At 39.5% G+C, this 20,887-nt stretch overlaps 3 protein-coding genes across 5 annotated transcripts; 1 reads left to right on the top strand and 2 right to left on the bottom strand.

Annotated features, from left to right (window-relative positions):
• Positions 1-3,526: 3,526 nt before the first annotated feature.
• LOC127758218 (uncharacterized) lies at positions 3,527-8,500 on the top strand. Its single transcript, XM_052283842.1, has 16 exons — positions 3,527-3,732; positions 3,862-3,937; positions 4,658-4,789; positions 4,896-5,265; positions 5,338-5,433; positions 5,522-5,601; positions 5,694-5,769; positions 5,839-6,006; positions 6,422-6,526; positions 6,602-6,697; positions 6,779-6,871; positions 7,120-7,161; positions 7,254-7,295; positions 7,700-7,830; positions 7,913-8,039; positions 8,174-8,500. Exons 1-16 carry the CDS (start codon positions 3,642-3,644, stop codon positions 8,324-8,326), a joined length of 1,878 nt encoding a protein of 625 aa, XP_052139802.1. The 5' UTR covers positions 3,527-3,641; the 3' UTR covers positions 8,327-8,500.
• Positions 8,501-8,620: 120 nt separating this feature from the next.
• Positions 8,621-10,767, bottom strand: LOC127758219 (TLC domain-containing protein At5g14285-like). The gene has a single exon (XM_052283843.1). The coding sequence runs from the start codon at positions 10,639-10,641 to the stop codon at positions 9,865-9,867; it is 777 nt and encodes a 258-aa protein (XP_052139803.1). The 5' UTR covers positions 10,642-10,767; the 3' UTR covers positions 8,621-9,864.
• Positions 10,768-11,264: 497 nt separating this feature from the next.
• LOC127757724 (3-oxoacyl-[acyl-carrier-protein] reductase 4-like) lies at positions 11,265-14,599 on the bottom strand. Of its 3 annotated transcripts, none has more exons than XM_052283291.1 (11): positions 14,474-14,599; positions 14,023-14,171; positions 13,471-13,524; positions 13,276-13,360; positions 13,039-13,098; positions 12,843-12,937; positions 12,625-12,657; positions 12,162-12,296; positions 11,957-12,050; positions 11,781-11,845; positions 11,265-11,691 (listed from the first exon to the last, which is right to left on the bottom strand). In XM_052283291.1, the coding sequence occupies exons 1-11, from the start codon at positions 14,583-14,585 to the stop codon at positions 11,659-11,661; spliced, it is 915 nt and encodes a 304-aa protein (XP_052139251.1). In that variant the 5' UTR covers positions 14,586-14,599; the 3' UTR covers positions 11,265-11,658. The 3 variants fall into 3 exon arrangements, with proteins under 3 accessions (XP_052139251.1, XP_052139249.1, XP_052139250.1); XM_052283289.1 differs by having other exon boundaries at positions 11,267-11,691; positions 11,781-11,863; XM_052283290.1 differs by having other exon boundaries at positions 11,270-11,691; positions 11,781-11,863; positions 13,039-13,084; positions 13,280-13,360.
• Positions 14,600-20,887: the final 6,288 nt, after the last annotated feature.

Here is a 20,887-nt window from a genome sequence, read left to right as displayed (position 1 = left end):
AAATAGATGGAGAGTACTAATAATCGAATCGTGCAAAAATAGGAAAATACATCTTCCTCAATTCAGATATAAAGGCTTTTGTGTTCTCATCGAGTTGACTAATGTTTTGTTCCTTCTGCGGTTCTCCTTCATGTACAGGGCTTTCGTTTAAATCAATCTTCAATGCTGCAAGAGTAGATTGCCTCTTGTTTTCTTCATCATCGCGGTCAGGCATGACATTCAAGTCAATGCCCCGAGCAGCTTTCTTGCGTGGTTCTTCATCTCGATTGCTTTCATCATCAATCCTCCGTTTAGCTGAAGTAGATTGCCTCTGGATCTCCTTGTCTTCTAGTTGAGGCATGACATTCAAGTCAATGCATCTAGCAGCTTTCCTGCATGTTTTTCCTGATCCATCATCTCCACCTGCAGACGCAATATTCAAGTCTATGCCCGTTGCAGCTTTACTTGCCACCACCCCAGATCCTAACTCCTCTAGATTATCAACTGTGTTGCTCCCCCAAAAGTGCTTACTAGGTCAGATTCAGTACCTCCAACTATCTCCAGATGTTTGCGATGACTATTTATAGCCCTTTGAAGGGTACCAGCTTCCACCGAAAAATTGCGGGAACAAAAGAAAACAACGAGGGAAATTGGAAATTTAGCGGGAAGCACTGGTACACAACATTTAATCTATAGGCGGGCATGGAAGATTTATCCATTGTAAGTTTGTTGTACAGTTTTTCTTAGCTCCGTCATATGTGCGGTGGCAAGCGACATGGGCGGTGATCCTATGAGGTCAAAAACAAGCAATTCGGCGTGGCCCTCTAGCCTATTTTTGTTTTTTATATTAAAACCATAAATATTTTTTAATTATAAAAAATGGAGATAATTACAGTATCATGATAATTTGCTAAAACGTGCTATGCCGTCAGAGCAGACAATGTGTTCCAACATATTATTATCACAAGACCACGATACCCTATGGCAGAGACATGATTTTGTCAGATGTCTAGCATCTAATATAGCATATGCTTATTAATTTTTTTTAGATAATGAGCATATGCTTATTAATGAACCAGCTCACGAGCTGAGCCAAGCTAAGCTTTTAGTATTAGCTTTGTTAATGTTAATGAGCTGCTTATTAGTTTTCCATGCAGGGAGATTTCATCATTAGATTTTGTCATTGTTCACATGCTGGATATTGTCATAAAAGACGTGTTGTTTGTGGCAAGACTTTAGTCACATATATAAAACTTGCATCTGGATATTTATTTTTTTAGTGATAAAAGTTTTCCTTACAGCAATACCCTTTTTTCTCCACTGATGCATTACTTCATATGTGATAAAGGTATTGTCACATATACATATTAGCTTGGTCACTACTACATTTGTAAAGAATGACCAGTTTTCGCAACAAATAACACGTCATTTCACCACAATATATCTTACTTCTTGTGGTTTTTACTTCTCAATATAAACTAATATCTTATCACAAAAACCCTATCATATGTGAGAAAAGTTATTAGCAAAGGTATATTTGTGATGGTGAGTTATCGGTAATTAGTAATATGTAGTGACAAGCAAACCAGCACTAACCGTCGACAATATTGTGAGAAAAAAATTCCATCACTACACGTTCACATATGTGAGGGCACTATTGTCACTAGTGTCTCCTGTAATTGTGACCACGATACCATCTCTAATGTACTGCTTATTAGTTGCGATAGGATTATCACAAACAGAGCCATTATCTGTGATGAAAAAAAAATCATCACTATGCTACTTGTGACGCCAGTAGTGGTGACAACATAGTGACGACTCCAAAATTCGTCACAAGGGGGTAATTGTGATGAGAAACAGCCTTTTAGTGATGAAGTTTTTCATCACAAAAGACCTGATCCCTTGTGGTGATCTCATTTAGCTGCTTGTGGGCACGTTGCGTGGGCTCTACTACTACTTCGGTTTCAACTGCTATTTCTCTGATAGCTTATGGCCAATGTGGCCTTAATAAATGTATTTAATGCGTAATATGGGATATCTCAACTCTATATATGTGTATCAACTACCAATCGAAGGATTGGTACATGGAAACATACCAGGTTTCGAGATTCAAAACCAAAGGCCTACAAAGATGAAGGTGGGCAAGACACAAAATTTTGTTGTTGCCGGAGAAGACTAGATCTTATAACCATGCTTATTGCTCACTTTGAATATGCCTCATTTGGAAATTTGGAACAATAAGAAAAAAAATGACAATATTCTCCTTTGTCAAAAGGTTAGGGGCTTCTTTAAAACATTGAAATTTTACAATATTTTCATAGGAATTAGTTTAACGCCTTTAAGAAATTCATCTAGAAATCCTCCATTCAAGGCCTTAATTAATTTTGCTTGGGACTGGACTTCAAAGATACTAACCCCCCCCCCCCCCCCCCCCCTCCAAAAACAAATAAAGTAAATTATGTAGCTAGGGCTACAAACAAGAGTTGGACATAGAGAAAAAAAAACAAAAAGAGCCATTTTAAGTTACAACCCATATGTAATTAAATACGTGGTGAAATGCTACCAATATTCAATAGACTAAATTTCACGTTAGACCACATGTTTTGACCAAAATTTCACAGCAAACCAGGCCTCAACCAATACAATTAATTTGCGGTTTGTACTAGAAATAAGCATAGCATGAAAATATGTTAGACAACTTCATACACTTTACACAGTGAATCATGTATATAAAAAGACAAAACATTAGTTGCATTCGACTCCCTTGTTTTTCGTGCATGGTACCTTTTTTTAAAAAAAACCTATAGAATTCAAGTTTTTTTTCTAATATTTAATTAATCATACGCTAATGAGAAACTTATTTTACGTGCGTGGGAATTAGTTCCCAACCCAGTACTGAACAAGCATTATATTTTTTTTTATTCTTTAGTGTGAGTGGTATCAAACCAACTAATTTCTAGTTGTATTTCATTTTTATTCATTTTCCCCTTTGTGTAGATTAATTTGTACTGTTCTTTAAACATGTTCACATCTTTGTTTCCTGATCAGCTGAAAAATCGTTTTTGGTTTGCTAGAAACTGACTCTCTAAATATATTTATCTATAATACTATGGATCACTGAGCACCTGGATTAGCTTTTCTCACATATTCCCTTCGTATGCTCAACCCTGATAAACTTCCCAAAAAGTGATAAAGATATACGGTGTTAAGTGAAAATATTGGTTTATCCGAAACTTTGGTTAAAATATATAACTCAGAGGGAAATTTACTCACATTGGCCTTGGGACCAATATGACCAATATTCGTAAGATTAGAGATACGTTATATAGGGATGATTTTTTTATTTAACTCGACGTCAAGACGAGGGATCTAAAGTGAACCTTTTCCTCCCACAAACTAGCCGTGGCATTCTAAAGCCCAGTTCGGCCCAATCCGAAAATAACCTCTTCCCTCCGCCGTCGCCCAACAATTTTCTAGGGTTTGCTCTTTCCCGCAAAATTTTTCCCGCCATTTTGGTTCTTGGCCTCACCCCCGTTCCCGCCAAATCCTCTCGTCTCCCCCAAATCCCCGCCCTCCTCTCTCTCTCCCTTTTCCTCTCCCCACCAGAATCCAATCCCCGCCGACCCGGGCAAACGACGGTGACACGCGACGCGGCGGAGGCGATGGAGGAAGAGATCCGCGCGGAGTTCGAGAGCAACGGCTTCTCCATCGGCGGCGCCGACCCGGGCGCCGCCGCCGAGATCCTCTCCACGCGTACGCGCGCATGCCCCCCATGCTCCCCTGATTTTCTTTCTTCTTTTTTTTTTTTTTGATTCTTCGGTTCATTGGTATTTCGATATGGGCGCTGATGATGCGGTGCGCGTTGCTGTGTGGTTTGTGCAGTGCTGACCTACTGCATCAACTACAAGATGAGCCCCGCGGATCTCGTCTCCAACTGGGAGGTCTACTACCTCAACAGGTCAGCTCCACTGAATTGGGATGCATATTCTTAGCCTGTTCCACCAGGAGAGTGTCAAACTTTAATGTTCTTATTTTTGTTTGAAACAAGCTTGTAGCTCTAGAATTTTTGGGAGGTGCATCCTATTAGAGTGTTAATATCTGGTACCTAGACTATTTTGGTGCGCGGGTTCTGAAGAAGTGGCGATCGTACCCAGCTTGGTATTCTTTGCCATTTAGTATGCAACAAGTTTGGTTCATACTTTTCATAGAAGGGAGAAATGAGATTCAGAAATATACGGCATATTGCAGGAGTCCCTACGTGATGTGATTGCATTATTGCAGCCGGTTCTCTGGAGCATGCAGTTCTGATCCTGTTTCCACTTTTGGTTGAGGCACAACAACATATAACTCTGGTGTCCATATTTTGTCCTTATAGGAAAGAAAATGGTTAGAAAGTAGTACTAGATAATGGTTTAGGGAGCAATGAACTTTATCTGCTTGCCAGATATTTTGTAACCCTTTTTAAGGCAGTATGAAGTAATAGTACTGGCCAGAGTGGCAGTAGCTTTCTGGTAATGTTTCTCATTATTTACCAGTTCATGATGTACCATTAGCTTTTCTGAATTCTTATTTTAAGCTGAAAAATCATACGTCTCGCAATTATACCACTGCAAAGTAACTTTTTTTTTCTGTTTCCTGTTACGTGATGCATCAAAACTGAAGAAACTGACTTTTGCAGGCAATTGAATGGGTTAAAGCTTGAAAGCTCATATCTGGATGGTTTTCTGTCACACCTGCAAAATGAAGTAAAAGACAGGATTATAAAAGAAGAAACAAGCCTTCACATTTATTCTAGTAATGATGTTGACATGTCAGTTCCATGTCCCAGCTTCACCAATGTGCATTTCTTTAAGAGTATTTTGTTATTTCATTGTTCAATGTTAAGTGAAATCATAATATACAAGTAATTTTTGCAGGCTCTTGAGCAGTACACACACAGATGAAGAGAGATTCCTTGACACACCAAGCACTAAACAGGAAAAGCCCAATGGAGAGTCGTGTAACTCTGAGCTTACCCCACTGACCACTGATAGGCCATCATCCAGCAGATTGGCCAAAACAAATGGCGACCGCATTACCCCGTTCTCTCAACGAGTAAATAAATTTACTCAACAGTATGTTCTTAATTCTGATAACGTGGCTAGTGTGCCAAGTAAAGACGAGATTGAATCCACAGAAGATGAAGTAATTCGAAGAGTTCAACCTAGTAAAAGGTGTACCTTGCAAGTTCAACGCTCACAGCCTGAACCAGGTTGTAGGTTCATGTATGACAGAATAGAAGATAGAGTAAGGACAATTCTTAATTGTTTGTTCAATCTTCATCTACAACTGCTTGTTTAATTATCTTTCGCTTTCCAGTTTAATTATTTGGAAGATAGGATAAGGAGGTCTGGAAGCTTGTTTTCTGCATCTGGGCTTTGTGGAGAACCTGCAGATGCTACCCTTGCTTCAGAGGTTACTACATGCCACCTGAACTTTACTGGTTGAACTCATCATCATCCCTGTCCTGGAAGCATATCTAATTATATATTTTTATTTTTAGGAGAGTATGTTTTCAGTTGGCATGGTAATTTGTGATGGGGAAGGTCATCTAAATGAAAAATCTATCTTGCTACAAGGCAGGTAAATGTTGATTCTCAAACTCGTTCATGTGGAAAACAACATTTCATCACCCTTTCTTCTTTATGCTAACTAAATGAGATTTTTCTTTTTAGTGTTGAGCACTCCAGGGGACAGCGTGTACGCTTAGACTTGAAGGATGTAGACCGGTTTTCCTTGTTTCCTGGGCAGGTATCTGATTCTGTTCATATCTCATATTTATTATCAATTACATTAAATTAATACCGAGTTGAATGACAGGTCGTTGGCATTCAAGGCCACAATCCTAGCGGGCATTGTTTTGTTGTGTCAAAGTTGAATGATTCCATACCAAACTTTGTTGATGCTCAACTGCCTCGTGCTAAGAAACAAGCTGTTGACAGTGAAGGCAACCAAAGTTCTGACGTTGTATCAAGAGTGTTATCATCAGTTAGTTCCTACTACCATTTGAGAAAACAATTGGATACATGCCCTTTTATCCAATGATCAATGCGTATTGATAAATTTCTTAGCTTATTGATATTTATTCACTTTTCTTTTAGCTTAATTAAATTGTCAATAACACAGGAGGTTTTAATAATACTAGGGCACTGTACATCTTATTGTTAAAGTTAGTAATTAGTTTTTGCTTCCTATATTTGTTGCTATATAGTTCGTTATGCTTCATTTACATATTCTAATTTCAGGTAGCCACTAAAAGTGTAGAGTTGAATAATAAAACCATGGATCTTAAGAAGTAACAAAAAAAATGCAACAAGTAACAACCATACTTGATTCACTGTGAAATGATAATGGAACATCAAAGCTACTGTTCTCATGTTTGAAGGTATCATATGTCTTATAGGTCATTGCAGCAGGTCCCTATACAACGAGTGATAATCTGTTGTTTGAACCTTTGCAAGAATTGATATCTTATGCCAGTCGTAAGCAGCCTCAACTTCTTATATTGGTGAGGCATTTGAATCTTGTTGAAGCAATTTAATATGTTTGGCACTCCGTACCAATTGATGTGTCTTGGATGCAGATGGGACCCTTTATTGACTCTGATCATCCTGAAATAAAAAAGGGAGCTGTTGATCAGAGCTTTCAGGACATATTTCTTTTCGAAATTCTGAGAAAGGTAGGCACCACAGAAGATTTCATGCTTGCAGGTAATGAAATACACAACTGAGTAACATTTATATTTGATGTCTTTGTCCAGCTTCAAGACTTCACCCAGTATTTGGGGCACAATGTTCGTGTGATTCTTATTCCATCCGTACGTGATGCCCACCATGACTTTGTTTTTCCCCAGGTGTGTAATTCCTCATTCAGAGCCAGGCTTGTCTTGTCTAATTTGCAATTATGAAGAGGTTGCCATTTTTCATTATCTATTAGGCACATGACTTTTATTCATCTATGACATTTTTGGCCTAAAAATATCCTATATCTTGGCATTCTGCAGCTTATCTCTCTGATAGCTTATTATGATTATTATTATTTAAGCCTTCTTTTGATGCTGCTTTCACATGCTTGACATAACTGTATTTTTGCTGCCTGCAGCCTGCATTTGACTTGAATTTACCAGAAGACATCACGCATCAGGTAGTAATACGATCTTTGTGATAATATCTGTTTTCTTGCGAAATATTTGATAATAATTCCCTTGTTCTGAAATGGTTTCACAAATTATGCAGATTACTTGTCTGGCTAATCCAAGCCTATTCAGTTGTAACGAGGTACTGTACCGTATCCAAATGAAAGAAATGATTGTGTGGTGATATATACTTTAATTATTACAGAGGCAAAGTACATGTATTCTAATCGTGAAAATGTCTACAAATGGCATCCCTAGGTTATTGAATCATTTGTGCTATTCTGCTAAGAAATCAGGTTATTCCTTGTTTTCCATTAAAAATTCACATAATCCTTTATTCACATTTTAGTTCAAAAATGTCACTGACACATAATGATCATGGCAATGAATAGTAAATAAGGGAACCACAATTTTATTGTGTTTGCCTACTAAGATATTTATTTACCTAATTTTGGAACTTGTCTGTGCTGAATACATATCATCCATATTAAGGACGAACTTATTCTATATAAGAAGTTCTCCTAAGCTGTATTACTTGTGTTCCAGATACACTTTGGCTGCTGCACAATGGATATCCTGAAACATCTGAGCGGTGAAGAAATTTCTCGCAAGCCACCTGGTGAAAAGCATGGTGACAGAATTGGTAGAATTTGCACACACATATTGAAGCAACAAAGGTAATTACATATATCTTGATAATGGTGCTACTCAGGGCAGATGTTTTTATTAATGGATTCTGATATAGTACTCTTCCTATAGCTATTACCCTTTATATCCTCCTCCTGCTGGTGTACCCTTGGACTTTTCACTCGCTAACGGAGCACTGGAGATCGCATCAGCTCCTGATGTTCTCCTGCTTCCTTCTGACCTTGCTCCATTTGTGAAGGTAATTGTGACAAGAAATGTTATTGGAATTTTAAATTGATATGCATAAATTTGAGTTGTGATCATCAGGGAGCTTAAACATGTCACTTATTGTTTCTTTTTCCTTTCCAAATGAAATGATTTACACTTCAACAGGTGCTTTCCCTCGATGAAAGTAGCGAAGAACCTAAGCGTTTTATTTGCATGAACCCTGGGAGATTAGCAAAGGGCATTGGTGGAGGCACATTTGTAGAACTTAACTACAACGAGGACACAGACAAGACAAGCGCCTCCCTTATTCGCATCTAGTTTTCCGAATGCCGCAATTTATAGGCTGATGAGAATTAGGAAAGCTTCCTTTCTTATGTAACACACCCCTTACTGCTCAACAGTAAAGGATCGAAATTCTTCATGGTTCTTTATGTGGTAAGCTTTCCTTGACAACCTGTTAATTGGTCAACGAAAATCAGTTCATTTGCGTTATCCTTGCTGTGATTATTCTTGGAGTAGTGTACGGTACTAGCATTTTCTGCTAACAAGGTGATTTTACTGTGAACTAACAACTGTTCTGATCTTGTTCCACATGACCACATCCCATTGTGAATAAGAATCAGGAAGCTACTTGATCAATTAAGTTATCAAATACGTCTTTGTGTTTTTTACCTTTTTGTTTATGGAACTAACAAGTGTATGGGCAGATAAACATTTTTAATTCATTATTTGTGTTACACGTGTCTACTATATGGTATAACCAATTGCTCACTCTGACCAGATTAGCTAATTCAGTATGCAACGGACTGGTCAGAAATGGCTCTTTTTTTAGTGTTGACAAGCCTACTTCTGGTAGTTCATGGATGACAAAAAAAAAGGTTCTTTTGGTATCTGCCATTAGCTCTTTTTTTTTCTTTCTTTTATTGGATCCTTCTGGGTGTGCAACACGATTATTATGCATTGTTTAAATGGACCTAAATTCTGGTCTTTCCAGAGGTGTGGGCCGGGATTTTGTCCTATCCAAAAAAAAGTTTTTAGTGTCGGCGTCTTTTTTTTTCCCTTAACATTTTTTTGGTACATCCTGCCTTGTCACCTTGTATTTGTTAGCTCTGTTTCGAGGGAAAAGAAATCTTGAATTGAAGTTTCAGTCATATGCAGCTATTTTCTGTTCAAGGATGATTGTGCAATACCAATGCTTTTGTTAGAGGTGGAGAATTGGATGACTTCGGAAATAGTGGTTGTGCTGAAAATGGTCACGGAAATTCTTGACCAATTGAGCGTAATTTCCGTATAAGTGGTACTGTTTATGTTTTTAGCTATATATAAAAATTGTTTTTCTAGTTTGTTTTAGCGGTATATTGATAAATATGTTTAATTCTCAACCAACCAAACATTGTTTCCAAAGAGATACTATCAACTCTGACCGTTTTCATCCCTAGCTACAGATATACTGTGAACCACGACAATTCTAGGCATTATCTAATTGGTCAAAATTGCATTTGCATTCGAGTTAGCTCATTGTCAAATCCTTAGACTATGATACGGGTACCCTGTTCAATTGAAAACTGTTGTCCAAATATGGTTATCTATGATGTTTCAGAAGGATGTCACAGAGCACAAAAATAAAATAAGGTCATTTTTAAATACAGAAACTTCACACGAGCATTGTAAGAATCAGTTTAATTTATGCAAAAATCGTGAAAAGAAAAGCCCTAATGTTCTAAATGAGTATACTTTGGAACGAAGGGATCTTACAAGAATTTCACATGAATTAGTTTGATTCTTATGAAAATCCTGTAAAATTGCATCCATCCAAATCAAGCAAAAAAAAATTCAACAGAAGTGCAGAAATGCAGTCACTGCTCCTTGCTGCTCTCTTTTCTTTTGTTTTCTCTGAAGAATTCCAGCCACAGGTTGCTCACCCAGAGCACGCTCACCACGATCCCGGCGCCGATCACCACCGTCCACGACGCCCGCGCCCACGCCGGCAACGCCTCGCCGCCGCCGCCGCCGTCCGACGCGTAGTAGAACCGCACCATCCTCACGAACCACGCCGGCCCGAGCACCGCCCTCATGGCGGTGTACGCGGCGTAGAACGGGAGCGACAGCCACGCGTGCGCCGCGGCCGCGGCGGGCGAGCCGGCGCGCCGCATGCCGGCGAGCGTCCACAGGTTCTGCGCGAGGCTGGTTGCCTCGGCGAGCACCTCCATGGCGAGCAGCGCGCAGGCGCCGCGGCGCGCCGCGGCGCGGCAGGTGGCGAGCACGTAGAGCGTGGCGAGGTGGTGCGCCACGAAGAGGCGCTCGCCGGGGAGGAGGACGAGGTAGTGCGCCAGGTCGACGGCGAAGTAGGCCGTGCTGAAGTCGAGAGCGAGCTCGTCGGCGCGCGTGTTGGGCGCCGCGAGGTCGCCGGCGGCGACGCAGCAGCCGCGCGGGTTGGACAGCACGGCGCGGAGCGCGAGCGCCGCCGCCGGCGTGCCGTGGAACAACGACGCGAAGCAGCTCGACGCCTCCGCCCTCTGCGCGCCGCCCCACCGCCGGAACACGACGAGGTACCCGACGAGGTATATAGCCGCGAACATCGCCAAGAACGGCAAGAACATGGACTCCGCCGCCGCCTCCGCGCCCGCCGCCATTGCCGCCCACCACCTGTTCGACCGATCACAACTGCACAATGCCACGCCACGCCGGCCGTGGCGGCGAGGAAGAAGAAAGATTGGTGTTGCGTGTGGGATTGAGATTGAGAGGATTGGTTTGGTTGGATTGGCTGTGAGATGATGAGCACTCGCTTTCTGACATGGCTAGAGTTTTATTCTCAAGGCATATCCTTCCTGCAAACTCCTGCATATTCTGACAGCGATAGTTTTCGACCTACTGAAGTTGTGTGAAATTCACAAAAAAAATAATGGTTATATAATTTTAGATTGGCTATGATTTGTTTGACAGACGTTCTTGCTGAATTTTGAGGCAACTGTAAAAGGCAGAGCTTTGTTTGAATTGTCACGTCCAAAGTGGATGTAAGGAATGGTAGTTTGGTGTATTTTGGACGTTTAGTGATTAGGCTTAATAAGGTTATGGTTGAAATTTGGAGGAGCAGCAGTTTTCACTTGTGACAAATGAGGGCTGTCAAGTCATGGAGAAACCTCTAGAATTTTCAAGGTTTGGGTGGGTTACAACTCAAGCTAGTGCTATGTTAAATTGTCCCGATGCAAAGAAAGCCAATTTTGGTAATGTTTGTTTGGTAGGAGTTGCCGAGTTGGAGATTGTGATGCTTGATCTTTTGGAATTGTGTTGCTCGAGTTTTTGGGATCTTCGTAAGTTGTCTGATTCACCAACTGAATGATATGGAAATGAGGTGCTCGTTCTTTCTGATAGGTCCGGATCAGTAGAAAATTAACAGCACCATCGTTTCTATGCTTATAGTACTTTTATGTGTGTGTCCTGAGTGATTCAAAAACAAATGTTGTAAAATAAACTATGATAAAAAAAACCATAAAATCAACTTCAAAACTAAGTTTTAAGTTTCAAGTTTTAGCTTATAAGCACCATAAGTTTCAGTGCACTTGGCTGATTTTCAAGAAAAAAACATCGTGATATCTTTAGAGTCTATTACATTCATTTAGTTTACAAATCAGAACTTTGTTGCTGATGTCTCAAATTGACAGGCCACCATCAACCGGCAGCACCTGCACCATCACAAATTAAGCAACTTAATCTCTCAAAACATGTTCATTTGATCACATATCTGAAGACCATTTTCTGCAGTTGTGCTTGCCTGCCCAGTGATGTAGCTTGCAGCAGGATGGACGGCAAGGAACTCCACCAGACCGGCTATCTCTTCTGGTTTGCCAAACCGTCCTGAAATTTGCATCAGAAACAGCAAAAACAAATCGAAATTCAGAATTTCTTCTTCAGAACCAGTGCAGACAATGCTGCTAATCTGCTACTAACCTAACGGTATTGTCTCGAGCGCCTTCCGTTCGACATTGTCGCCTAGTTTTGTGGTCATGTCGGAGGTCACCCAGCCAGGAGCAACGGCGTTCACCTGCAAAGCCAAGTTTGGCACAAGCTCAATCAGCAAGTGCTTCAGATCTTGTTTCTTCTGTTCTTCAGACTGCAGTTGTAGTGTCATGATCACTGCTAGCTGAGTACTTGCATTGATGTTTCTGCTGCCGTACTCCCTGGCCATGGCCTTGGTCAGACCGATCACCCCGGCCTTGGCAGCGCAGTAGTTGGCCTGCCCAATGTTGCCGATGATCCCGGAAACCGAGGTGATGTTGATGATCCTTCCCTGTAGCAAATCAGACAACCAAAATCTTCAATGGAACTCTATCGGATTATGGCCTATCATGAGCATGCTTTCCAAGCTCCTAAACAGTGCAGTTTTCACAAAAAACTTTCCATAAGTAAGTTCCTTAGAGTACTTATTTAAAAACAAACTATCAACCTTGCAATAGTTAATTCACTCGTTTGTGGCCTTGAACAATTTCACAAAATGAGATAATCTACTATCCATTCATAACAAAGGAGCTGTGCAACTTCATTTCATAGCAAGTGCTCCTCTCAGGACAGAAATGTCAGATTTTTCATCCCCATCCAGGGATTTGCAGAGTACCAACCTTCTTCTTCATCATCATCACCCCCGCCGCAGCCTGAAAGAACAGCAGGCAGAATCTGAAGCTCATGGGCAAGATCAAATTTGGTACTCCGTCCCAGAATAAGTTTACTTTTGTACACAAATTTGGACATAGGCTATACACAGTATAAAAAATGAACTTATTCTGGGATAGAGGTAGTACGAGGTAGGTGGCAAAGGAAGATCATCAAGTAAACTTACCTGAGCGCAGAGGTAGACGCCGGTGAGGTTGACGTCGACGACCTCCTGCCACTGTGTCCGCTTCATCCGCATCAGCAGTGCGTCTCTTGTGATCCCTGCTCAGAACCAGTACACACCTAGCTTGTCATAATTCCATCTAAAATCCACCAAAAAATGTTGTAGAAATGCAATCCAGAACTAGCATTGCTCACACAACCTGCATTGTTCACCAGCACGTCTAGTGTTCCCCAAGTGTCAATTGCCTGTAGCAAACATACTCAAAGAAAGAACAGCACCCAATAATCAACCCATGTAGTCAATTGGATAACTAAATGTCAGGGGTACTTTGAAAAGTAGGAATTTGTAGCATTTTCACATGGATTAGTTCGATTCTCGTAAAATTCCTCCGTTCGAAAGGAAGCCCTTCCATAGAAAAGATACCGAAAATGCATACTCACGGCTCTCATCATGGATTCGACCTCGGCTTCGATGGAGACGTCAGCAGAGAAGGTGATCGCGGTGCCCCCGGACTCCTCAATCTGAATAATGGAAGAACAATACATTGTGCAAGTTGTTATGCAGAATAGGAGGAGGCAGAACATGGCATGGCAGTGCATCAAGATCAACTAGGATGAGTGATTTAGTTTACCTCTCTGCACACTTCTTCAGCTTCCATACCTGACTTGGCATAGTTCACAATCACCTTAGACAAACAAAAGCCTTACATAAGTTAATTTGTTTCATTGTACCTTCTATATTTTTAATTCTTCAATTGACCTATGTTCTTTGCTACCAATTCCTCATATATATTTAAGAAAATTTCAGGTGAATCATAAATAACAAAATAGTTATTGGAGCATCTAGTCAAAAACTTCTACTTGATTTCGTGGATTTTCACCAAAATTATAAAAACAAATCTAAGGTGGAATCATGAAAATAAAATAAAATAAAAGATTGTAGTAAATTTAGGGAGTGCAAGTTCAGTATAAGGCCTTGCAGCAAATGCAATAACCTGAGCTTGCAAGGCCTTATACTGAACTTGCAATTTCATATATTTGTGCAAGTATAGATGAGTAACTGAGAAAAAAACTAGAAGACTGACAAGAAGAAAATTTGTTATTGTTCCTTTTCAAGGAATAACAACAGTAATCAAGGTTGTTGGTTTCTCGACTGTTGAACATATCAGACTAGAAATAATTACCTTGCACCCTGCTTTGCCAAGAGCCACAGCGATGGCTCTTCCAATCCCTCTAGATGCTCCAGTGACCACTGCAACTGGGGCTGCAAGCTTTGCCCGGCTATCCATGTTCACTCCATTGGTGACCCTAATTGCTTGATGGCTTCTTCTACCTACATCAAAGTTCTTTATTTGTTTATCAAATCAAGAATAATATGCCCCACAGGTATTGCTAATCTCTTGTTTCAACTGTCATTTAAGACATTAAACACAGTCTCCAGTGCATAGGTTTGTGATCATTTTTTTTCTGATCATATATTCATAAAATTAATAAAAATATAACTATGTTAATGTATTTTTTTCGTGATAAATCAAGCAATGTCATATTCATACACCAAATCGTAAATATTTTTATATACATTAGAAATATAAGATTTCAAGACTATATATACTAAAAGCTTTGATCAATTATTGCCTGATGAGACGAGGTTATTGGCCGGCGGCTGACACCACCGGAGCCGGCCAGGGCGACACGACGGAGGTGGTGTGCCGGCGACGAGCCCGGCGTAGTATGCGGCGGAGGACATGGCCGGCGGATGAGGTTAATATATACAAGTTGTTAATAATTTTCTTACCGTATGGGATCTTAATATCTAGAGTACGCATGTGTTAGTACAAGCAACGTAAAGAATGCTGCCCCATCTTTAATGGAGGTTTGCTTTGCATGATAGTAAGAGAGTGTAACTGAATGGTTAAACATACAGTTATGTCGATCGATCACCCTATGATCCGTAAGTAAAGGTAACATTGGAAACGTAATTTGTGGCATTGTTCATCAGAGATGGTCTTCCTTTGCACACTGATTAATTACAATATTAGTTGCAATGTTTAATTCTCTCTGCCATACGTATATTCACTACTACAGATGTGGTTTTTACGGTCTGCCAAAACGAGTTATTACAGGTGGCCGGCCAACCCGCCCGGCGCATGCGTTTGTGAAAATAGCGATTTTTACGTGTGGGCACTACGACCACATACAAAATTCACGGGTGTTTTTGAAATTGGTGATTTTCGCAGGCAAGCCCCGTTATATTTATGTGTTCAATAAATTATACTCCCTCCGTTTTAAAATGTTTGACGCTGTTGACTTTTTAGCATATGTTTGACCGTTCGTCTTATTCAAAAAATTTAAGTAATTATTAATTCTTTTTCTATCATTTAATTCAATGTTAAATATATTTTTATGTAGGCGTATAATTTTACATATTTCACAAAAGTTTTTGAATAAGATGAACGGTCAACATGTGCTAAAAAGTCAACGGTGTCAAATATTTCGAAACGGAGGGAGTATATCCAAGTCAATTGCGCGACGAGATTAGTAAATAAAGAGGGAAGACAATTTTACTCCCTGAAATTATTATGTCAATGCACATAACCACTGCGACGAGATTCAAACTCTGTGACATCATATATAGATATCAGCAATTGGGCTCCCATTTTAGTTGGCAATTGTGTAAAAATTGGTTCTAATCCAAACCTATGCAAGTATCAATCTACCGGCCGAAAAAATGGGAGCCAAACTCCTATATTTCTGGTCAAATCCTCCTATAAAAAAGTTGACCCGTGATAATATATGCTTCTTCAATTCGTCCTTGTCATCACTTTTCACAGAGTATATTGCCGTGTTTAGTTCCCTGTGCAATTTTTTTTAAGTATACGGATACACATTTGAAGTATTAAACGTAGACTAATAATAAAATAAATTATATATTCCGCCTGTAAACTGCGAGACGAATTTATTAAGCCTAATTAATCCATCATTAGCATATATTTATTGTAGCACCACATTGTCAAATCATAGCGTAATTAGGCTCGAAAGATTCGTCTCGTAATTTACATGTAAACTATGCAAATTGGTTTTTTTCGTCCATATTTAATGCTCCATACATGTGTCCAAACATTTGATGTAACGGACTTTTTGGAAGTTTGAAGACAACTAAGGCTGTGTTTAGTTCATAAAATTGAGGAGAAGTTTAAGGAAAGTAAGTAGTTTGGAAAAAAAGTTAAAAGTTTATATGAGTAGAAAAGTTTTGGATGTGATATGATGTGATGAAAAATTAAGAGTTTAGAAAAAGTTTGGTGTGAACTAAACATGGCCTAAACATAGCCTAACTCGTAATTTCTCACGACGTATTCCCTACAACCCTACAAGAAAAATAAAATATGCTATCAGACGTACAGATCGTACACAGAGTTAATAGTTTAGGGTATACCACGAACATCTGTCCCCAACTCTTGCCAAAGCAGTCCACGGCACGCCCGGCCTTACCCAGTCGCCAACGGCCACAGATACTGTACAACCTTGGATAGTCTGTAGTCTGTACTCGTATCGGTTAAGCGAGAGCAAGTCTAATAGTATAGCCCACTATTAGCTCTAATTCATTTATAGCCAATTTATACAATAATTACTTACTATACTATTAATATATGGTCCCACATGTCATACACACAGTGTGTCTTGAACTCCGTGCTACATCTGGCTACAAATCTGTAGCCCGCTACTCTTCTCTCTTATTGTTTATCTTATTAAAATATGTTTATAGCTGACTAATAGCTTGCTATTATATCTGCTCTGAGTGGATCCTATTCCTATGCTACTAGTACAGTACTAGTAGGAGTACTAGCTGAGATGTTTAACAGTATAGTCATACTAGCTTTACAAATTACTCCCTCTGTCCCGTTTTATTAGTCGCTAGGAATCTGTGCTTGTGAGGGGGGCACAACTCCCAAACGACAACTATAAAAGGACGGAGGTAGTAGTACATTATCTACGGTTACTTAAATAGTTTATTTATACAGTAATTTTACATAAATATATATTACACTATTAATGCTTGATGCATTTCTCATACGCATCGTTTTATAGCTAGCTACTATCTCCGTCTCAAAATAAGTGTAATTGTGGATATCCGTGTTCAATATTTAATCATCCGTCTTATTTGAAAAATGTATTGAATTTTTTTTAAAAAAAGTCACACATAAAATAATATTCATGTTTTATCATCAAATAACAATAAAAATACTAATTATAAAAAAATTTCAAATAAGGCGAATGATCAAATGTTGAATATGAATAGTGCAAAAGTGCACTTATTTTGGGATGGAGGGACTTTAGCTTGCTGTTGTTTCTCCTTTATAGTATGTGCTTGTCCTTAATCGTAGTAGCTTGCTAATGTTGTAGGTGGTGTTTGGATCCAGAGACCATCGAATGTTTAGACACTAATTTAGAGTATTAAAGATAGACTACTTATAAAACTAATTACATAAATGAGAGCTGATTCGCGAGATAAATTTTTTAAACATAATTAATCCATAATTAGATAATATTACTGTAGCATTATATAGGTTAATCATGGATTAATTAAGCTCAATAGATTCGTCACATGAATTAGTTTAGGATTATGGAATAGGTTTTATCAGTATTCTATGTTTAATGTTTTTTATTGGTGTCACCCCCACCTGGCTACTTTGATCTGAGAGTGAGACTAGTCCAAAGCAAAGCAAAGCATACTGTATTTTTGTGCAGCGTGTCCACCTGTGATCCGTCGGCGGCGGGATTGACATGCACGTCAAGAAAATTTAGAAAGATGCCTCCGCAAAAGCAGCAGCGGAGCGCTCGCTCATCGAATCATCCGCGGCCATCTGCCATCTGCCCCTCCTCCTCATCCATCACCACGGTCGCCAAAAGATCTCGGAAAGAGAATGTGTACTGTGCGTGCTACGCGAGCTGGCCCAATGGGAGCTCGTCGCATCGCCCAGAAATCGCTAGATTTGCCAATGGAAATTTGATGGGTACAGCTAGCTTCGCTTCCGGCTCCGCCAATGGCGTCGTAGCGGGAAAGAAAGGTGGGGTGGGTCGTGGGCGTACGTGGCGCGCCTCGGCTGTCGCGCCGGTGCAGCAACCTCATCGGTTTTGTACGACAGTAAAGTACGCGCGGTGTAAGAGCAAGTTTAATAGTGTAGCCCACTACTACCTCCAAATCATCTATAGCGAATGTAATAACTAATTCATATAATAGTTACATGCTACATTAGAGCAAGGCTAATAATACAGTCGACCTGCTGGCTATAAGGTTATTTATAGCCTTCTCTCAGCCTACCCATATAATAGTTAGCTCTTCACAATTAATACAGGGCCCACTTGTCTCTCTCACAGAGTTTTTTGGTTCTTGTGTCCAAGCCGACCGTAAGTTTATAGCCCGCTTCTCCTCTCTCTCCTCTCTTCTTTCCTCCAACTCAGCATTTAGCCGGCTTATAGCCTACTATTATACTTGCTCTTATTAATATATGGTCTTACCTATCATAAACACATTGTGTCTTAGAGTTCGTGCTACAACTAGCTATAAATTTGTAGCCCGCTGCTCTTATCTCTCTTCATTTATCTTCTTAAAATATATTTGTAACTGGCTTATAGCCTGCTATTATACCTGCTCTAATCCGTGGCCACTTGACAGATCGACAGGCTCCAGCGGTCAAAAGGCGCTTTCTACTGTTACCTCTGTCCTATTACCATAAAAAAGACAACTTTTGGAGATGAACTTAGGACAATGTACTTGGACATGCTTGTGCAAGTTGTTGATTTTTTATGGAACGGAGGGTGTACTTTCTCCATCCCTAAATATTTGACGTTGTTGATCTTTTTTTTAATATGTTTGACCGTTCGTCTTATTAAAAAAATTAAGTAATGATTAATTCTTTTCCTATCATTTAATTCATTGTTAAATATATACTTTTATGTATACATGTTTCACAAAAGTTTTTGAATAAGACGAATAGTCAAACATGTTTAAAAAAGTCAATGACATCAAATATTTAGGGACGGAGAGAGTACTACTCCCTTCATTCCACAATTTCTTTTTTAGGTTGTTTAGAATAAATTAAGATTTAAAATAAAAAACTATAATATCCATTAGTAAATAATGCGTATGATAGGAAATAAAATGGTTATTGAGATCAGTAAAATGGGAAAACTTTTAAATAGAAAATGATTGATTGGACAACTAGCACCCCGCGGTGACAAGTATTTTAGAACAAATTTAAATCCTAAAGAGAGATATTTTAGGATGAAAGTATTACTCCAACTTTTGGTAATACGAATTTGCTTAAGAAAATGTTCACAAGTTATTATGTTCCAAAACTTTTAATTTTTTTATCAGTGGATCACATTAAGATTCATGTTATAGATGCCAAAACGTTTAATTTTTTTTACCATCGGATCGTGTTGAGATTCATGCTACAGATAGAGAAAAATCTTGCAATTGTGTGCGGGAGCAGGGAGTCAAACTCCCGATCTGTTAGGTGAAGGCTTGTTGCATTAACCAACTACTAGTCACGGGTTTTTGTCTGATTAGTTAGTACTACGACTTACATATATAAGTTACATTATACTTCCTCTATTTCAAAATGTTTGACACCATTGACTTTTTAGCACATGTTTGACCGTTCGTCTTATTCAAAAAAGTTTGTGAAACATGTAAAACTATACGTGTACATGAAAGTATATTTAACAATGAATCAAATGATTTAAAAAGAATAAATAATTACTTATTTTTTTAATAAAACGAATGGTCAAACACGTACTGAGAAGTCAACGGTGTCAAACAGTTTGTAACGGAGGGAGTAATTATAGTGTAGTTAAGATATAACTACACTTTAATTATACTAAAATTTAAAAATTTTCATATAAAAAATATCGGAAGTAATATGGATACTCCCTTGATAATGTATATAGAAAGAATATCTCACAATGTATAGCTAAGATATATTTTAAGGTGGGGTGGCAGTAACAAGCTGTAAATTAAACGATTGTTACATCATAAATTTACAAGATATATACTACTGAGTATTGGTGACGTTAAATTCATCGCGGCACATAAAGGATTGGGATATCTGCTTAACTCTAGTGCAGGTCTTATCAATCGGGTTTCAGAGTGTGCCAGCTAGTTTGATCCTACAAGTAATAAGATAGATTAGATAGGATCAATGAGCCAATCGGCCAATTAGCCGATGTGAAATCGAGTGACCAGCCAACGTCGATAGTCTAGATCAACAACTATGGGTTCGATATAGATTCAAATGATCAGATAAACAGTGAGATTCTTGCTATCATCTCGGCTAGAGCTAAACTTTGCAAAATAATCAATAAAGCATTCTTTATCAAAAACAATCTGGATAGATCGGACCGAACCGAATAATATGCCTATAAGATTGAAGTTGTAATTAAAGAGATATTTAACTAGTGACTATACGAGTTAGACTATGAGCCGATACAACACTTAAAAATGGCAAAATTTGCTACAGTACATCGAAAGATTATGTCCTTTGCTGTGAGACACCCGAAGATCGTGTATTTGCTCGTGGACACTGTAAAAAAATAGTAATTAGCTGATGGACACTCCTCCCGTTATTTTATTATTTCCGATCGAAAAGGAGAGAGAAACTTTGGTTAAAGACAAGTTTACCCATGGGCCCACTTGTCAACCTCTCTTTCTCTATTCATCTTCTTCCTCTCTTTCTCTGTTCATCTCTTCCTCTCTCTGTCACGGACTCATGGCACACCTTTTTCAGGTAGGCATCTTTTTTTCGCGCCGGCGAAGGAGGCCGCGTCCACCGGCCTCCTCTCCACCCGCTGGCGCTCGCTCTGGCGCTCCACCGGCGCCGTCAACCTCGCCGTCCAGCCTCATCCGCCGGGGCGACGACTTCTTCTCCCTCCGCGACGCGTTCTTCCGCTCTGCCCACGCCGCGCTCGCCGATGCGTTCCTGCACCGCGACCCGCAGGACTGGGGGAGGAAGCACGATGTGGTTGCCGGCGTCGTCTCCCACCCGGTGG

The sequence above is a fragment of the Oryza glaberrima genome, chromosome 12 (genome assembly GCF_000147395.1).
Source record: "Oryza glaberrima chromosome 12, OglaRS2, whole genome shotgun sequence".
Classification (NCBI taxonomy): domain Eukaryota; kingdom Viridiplantae; phylum Streptophyta; class Magnoliopsida; order Poales; family Poaceae; genus Oryza; species Oryza glaberrima.
This window is presented reverse-complemented; position numbering and strand designations above follow the sequence as displayed.

Bases quoted from the DNA above. Each gene is read 5' to 3' on its own strand.
- LOC127757724 (XM_052283289.1), bottom strand. From the start codon at position 14,585: ATGTCCTCCGCCGCATACTACGCCGGGCTCGTCGCCGGCACACCACCT. The intron at 13,361-13,470 runs GTAAACTAAATC...TCCATTATTCAG, and splicing joins CTGAAGAAGTGTGCAGAGAG to ATTGAGGAGTCCGGGGGCAC. The intron at 12,938-13,038 runs GTTGTGTGAGCA...GGTTCTGAGCAG, and splicing joins CGTGCTGGTGAACAATGCAG to GGATCACAAGAGACGCACTG.
- LOC127758218 (XM_052283842.1), top strand. From the start codon at position 3,642: ATGGAGGAAGAGATCCGCGCGGAGTTCGAGAGCAACGGCTTCTCCATC. The intron at 6,872-7,119 runs GTGTGTAATTCC...TGCTGCCTGCAG, and splicing joins ATGACTTTGTTTTTCCCCAG to CCTGCATTTGACTTGAATTT. The intron at 8,040-8,173 runs GTAATTGTGACA...ACACTTCAACAG, and splicing joins ACCTTGCTCCATTTGTGAAG to GTGCTTTCCCTCGATGAAAG.
- LOC127758219 (XM_052283843.1), bottom strand. From the start codon at position 10,641: ATGGCGGCGGGCGCGGAGGCGGCGGCGGAGTCCATGTTCTTGCCGTTC.